General features: G+C 63.7%; 1 protein-coding gene across 1 annotated transcript in view; it reads left to right on the top strand.

Moving 5' to 3' along the window:
• The window catches only part of UBE2Q1 (ubiquitin conjugating enzyme E2 Q1), an 8,173-nt gene extending 5,287 nt beyond the window's left edge, over positions 1-2,886 (top strand). The window contains exons 6-13 of the mRNA XM_049634922.1: positions 288-372; positions 807-867; positions 1,012-1,102; positions 1,209-1,267; positions 1,355-1,403; positions 1,616-1,711; positions 1,908-1,974; positions 2,412-2,886. Coding sequence (XP_049490879.1) covers positions 288-372; positions 807-867; positions 1,012-1,102; positions 1,209-1,267; positions 1,355-1,403; positions 1,616-1,711; positions 1,908-1,974; positions 2,412-2,443 — 540 coding nt within the window. The 3' untranslated portion in view covers positions 2,444-2,886. The remainder of the gene's footprint in view (positions 1-287; positions 373-806; positions 868-1,011; positions 1,103-1,208; positions 1,268-1,354; positions 1,404-1,615; positions 1,712-1,907; positions 1,975-2,411) is intronic.
• Positions 2,887-3,099: the final 213 nt, after the last annotated feature.

Here is a 3,099-nt window from a genome sequence, read left to right on the forward strand (position 1 = left end):
CCGGGAGGGGGGGCGGGGAGAGGCCGGGCCGAGGGGTTGGAGGGTCCAGGCCGGGAGGGGGGGCGGGGGGAGGCCGGGCCGGGGGGTTGGGGGGGCGAGGCGGGGCGGGGGGGGGCCGGGCGGAAGGGTTGGAGGGTCCTGGCCGGGAGGGGGGGCGTCTGCGGGGCATCCGTGTAGGGAGCAGGCCCTTTCTCCGGTGGGCTGATCCAGGGCGCCTGCCGGGCCGCCCCCCTGTCGCGCGCGCCCCCCACTCAGGAGCGCGGATGTTTGTGTCCTGTTCCTCCCAGGGGGCGGTGTCTGGCTCGGTGCAGGCCACTGACCGGCTGATGAAGGAGCTCAGGGATATCTACCGGTCACAGAGTTTCAAAGGCGGTGAGTGCGGGGCGCCGGGGGGCGTCTGAATCTTGATTTCGGCTCAGGTCACCACCTCATGGTTCGTGGGTTTGAGCCCCACGTCGGGCTCTGCACTGACAGTGTGGAGCCTGCTTGGGATTCATTCTCTCTCTCTCTCTCTCTCTCTCTCTCTCTCTCTCTCTCTTTCTCTCTCTGCTCTTCTCCGACTCGTGCACGGGTACTTTTTCTCGCTCTCAAAAGAAACTTAAAAAAAAAGTCTTGGGATACGTGAACATTTACGAACTTTTCAGTCTAAGAATGCAGCTTCTCAAGCCATTGGCTTAGACTGGGTGTTTGTCCATCGGGGTGAACCTGGAGTCTTTGATCTGTGTTCTGTCGGCCCGGGAGGGGTTCTGCATCGGGGACCGTCCCCCAGCCATCCTGACCGCACCTGTCGTCTTCCCTCCTTCCAGGAAACTATGCAGTTGAACTCGTGAATGACAGTCTGTACGATTGGAACGTCAAACTCCTCAAGTGCGTGGGGGCTGGGCAGGCGGGGGGGGCGGGGGGGGCGGGGGCATCTCTGGGGTGCGGAGGGGCTCATCCCTGAGCTGCCAGCGGTTGGCCGGGAGAGCGGGAGCCGGGACCAGGGGTCTGAGCCCAGGCTTGTTGCCTCAGAGTCGACCAGGACAGCGCTTTGCACAATGATCTCCAGATCCTCAAAGAGAAAGAAGGAGCCGACTTCATTCTACTTAACTTTTCTTTCAAAGTAAGGCTTCTGTTTGTGCGGCTCCCCCCGAGCCAGGCTCCTTCCCTGCCCCGCAGAGGGCGGTCCTGCAGGCACTGGCCCCTCTGATTTCTCTCTTTCCTCTCAGGACAACTTCCCCTTTGACCCGCCATTTGTCAGGGTCGTGTCCCCGGTCCTCTCCGGAGGGTGAGTGGCTGCTCGGCAGGGGCGGAGGGTGGGGAAGGGGTGCGGAGCTCTTGACGGGCAAGCCGCCGACTCCCCTCCCTCCTGCAGGTACGTTCTGGGTGGAGGCGCCATCTGCATGGAACTTCTCACCAAGCAGGTGAGCCTGCGTCCCGCGGTGGCCCGGGAGGGGCTGTGCTGACCGCGGCGCACGCTTGACTTCGGGTGACAGGCAGGGCTTGCACCCGCGACCCACACGGACAGCCGAGGGCTGGCTCCGAGGTGCCCCCGCCGGTGGAGGGGGGCGGTGTCAGGCGTCGGGGCCCTTCGGACACCCTCCTGACCCGCGCGCTGCGGTGCCCCCGTCCCCAGGGCTGGAGCAGCGCCTACTCCATAGAGTCTGTGATCATGCAGATCAGTGCCACGCTGGTGAAGGGGAAGGCGCGAGTGCAGTTCGGAGCCAACAAAGTAAGCGGCCCGGCCCCGGCCCCTCGCGCCCAGGGCCGAGGGCCGAGGGCAGGAGGCCTCCGGCGGGAGGGCGGTGGGGCTGTGGTCCCCGGGCAGAGGGTCCTCGGGCGGGAGCCGGGGTCTCTGGGGGGCGGCTGTGGAAGGTGGCGGCCGTCGGGCCACGGCCGGCCGTGCTGACGGTGGCGTCCTGTCCCAGTCCCAGTACAGCCTGACGAGAGCACAGCAGTCCTACAAGTCCTTGGTGCAGATCCACGAGAAGAACGGTGAGGCCCGGGCCCGGGGGTCGCACTTCCCGCCACAGCCAGGACCCCTTCCTTGGGTTTCTAAGCCTTTACCGCCCATCACACGGCGCCTGCCCCCGTCCCGCTGTTCCCCCCCATTCCCCCCATTCTCCCCTGCCCCCATTCTCCGGAGAAGGGCCCGAGGGCGTAGCGTCCACACCCCTGCCCCGGAGAAGCACCGCCCGCCCAGCGCACAGGTGCAGGCCCTCCTGACCACCCTTCCAGAATGCTCATCTCACTGGGTCATCTCAGATCGGGCGCCTTGTTCTCCCCGTCTTCGTGGCCTCCAGTGGGCAGTTTCCCAGCTCCCCGACACCACCTGCGTCCCGATGACCCCAGAGGTGCCCTCCCTCGGTATTGGGGCCAGGAGGGGGGGCTGGGGCCTCCACCCGGTGACTGTCCCCTCGCTTTCTCTCCAGGCTGGTACACACCCCCGAAGGAAGATGGCTAAGCCCGGGGAGCCGCCCTCCTCCTCCCCAGGCGCCACTGGACCAATTACCTTTGAATGCTGTGTTCGGATCTCACGCCGCCTCCGTGGTCCCTCCCTCACTTTTCCCGGACGTGACATAGCTCTGCCTCTCGCGGGACAATGACGGCTATTGTAGGCGCTAAGGGAAAACAGAACTGTCAAGTACTCAAGACTGACTTACAGACCAACCAACCACCTGGCTGGAACCCCTGCTAGCAGGCACTCTTATAAAAGAAACTTTCGAGCCTCCTTATATTGCTGGAAACTCAGCTGTGCTCCAGACTAGAGCCTCCTTACCTATGCTATGGATTTTTAATTTATTTTCTCTTATTTCATGTACACTGCTTTTTTTGGTTACAGTGTATGATGGATGTGTATGAAAAAAATGTATCTTTGGGAAAACAATTACAGTTTGTTAATTTGAAGATGCTGGTCTCCACTCCTTTTTTTCTTCCCACCCCCCCCCCCCCCCCCCCCCAGCCACCCCGTGCCTCCCTGGCAGTCGGGGAGGGGCTGGGCCCAGCCGGCCAGGGGAGAGGCTGGAGCACTGGGTTCGTCCCCAGGTCTCTCCCCGCGGCCACCAGCACTTGCCATCCCCCACCCCACCCCCCCGTGAAACGCGAAGCCCAGCATAGCTG

The sequence above is a fragment of the Panthera uncia genome, chromosome F1 (genome assembly GCF_023721935.1).
Source record: "Panthera uncia isolate 11264 chromosome F1, Puncia_PCG_1.0, whole genome shotgun sequence".
Classification (NCBI taxonomy): Eukaryota; Metazoa; Chordata; class Mammalia; order Carnivora; family Felidae; genus Panthera; species Panthera uncia.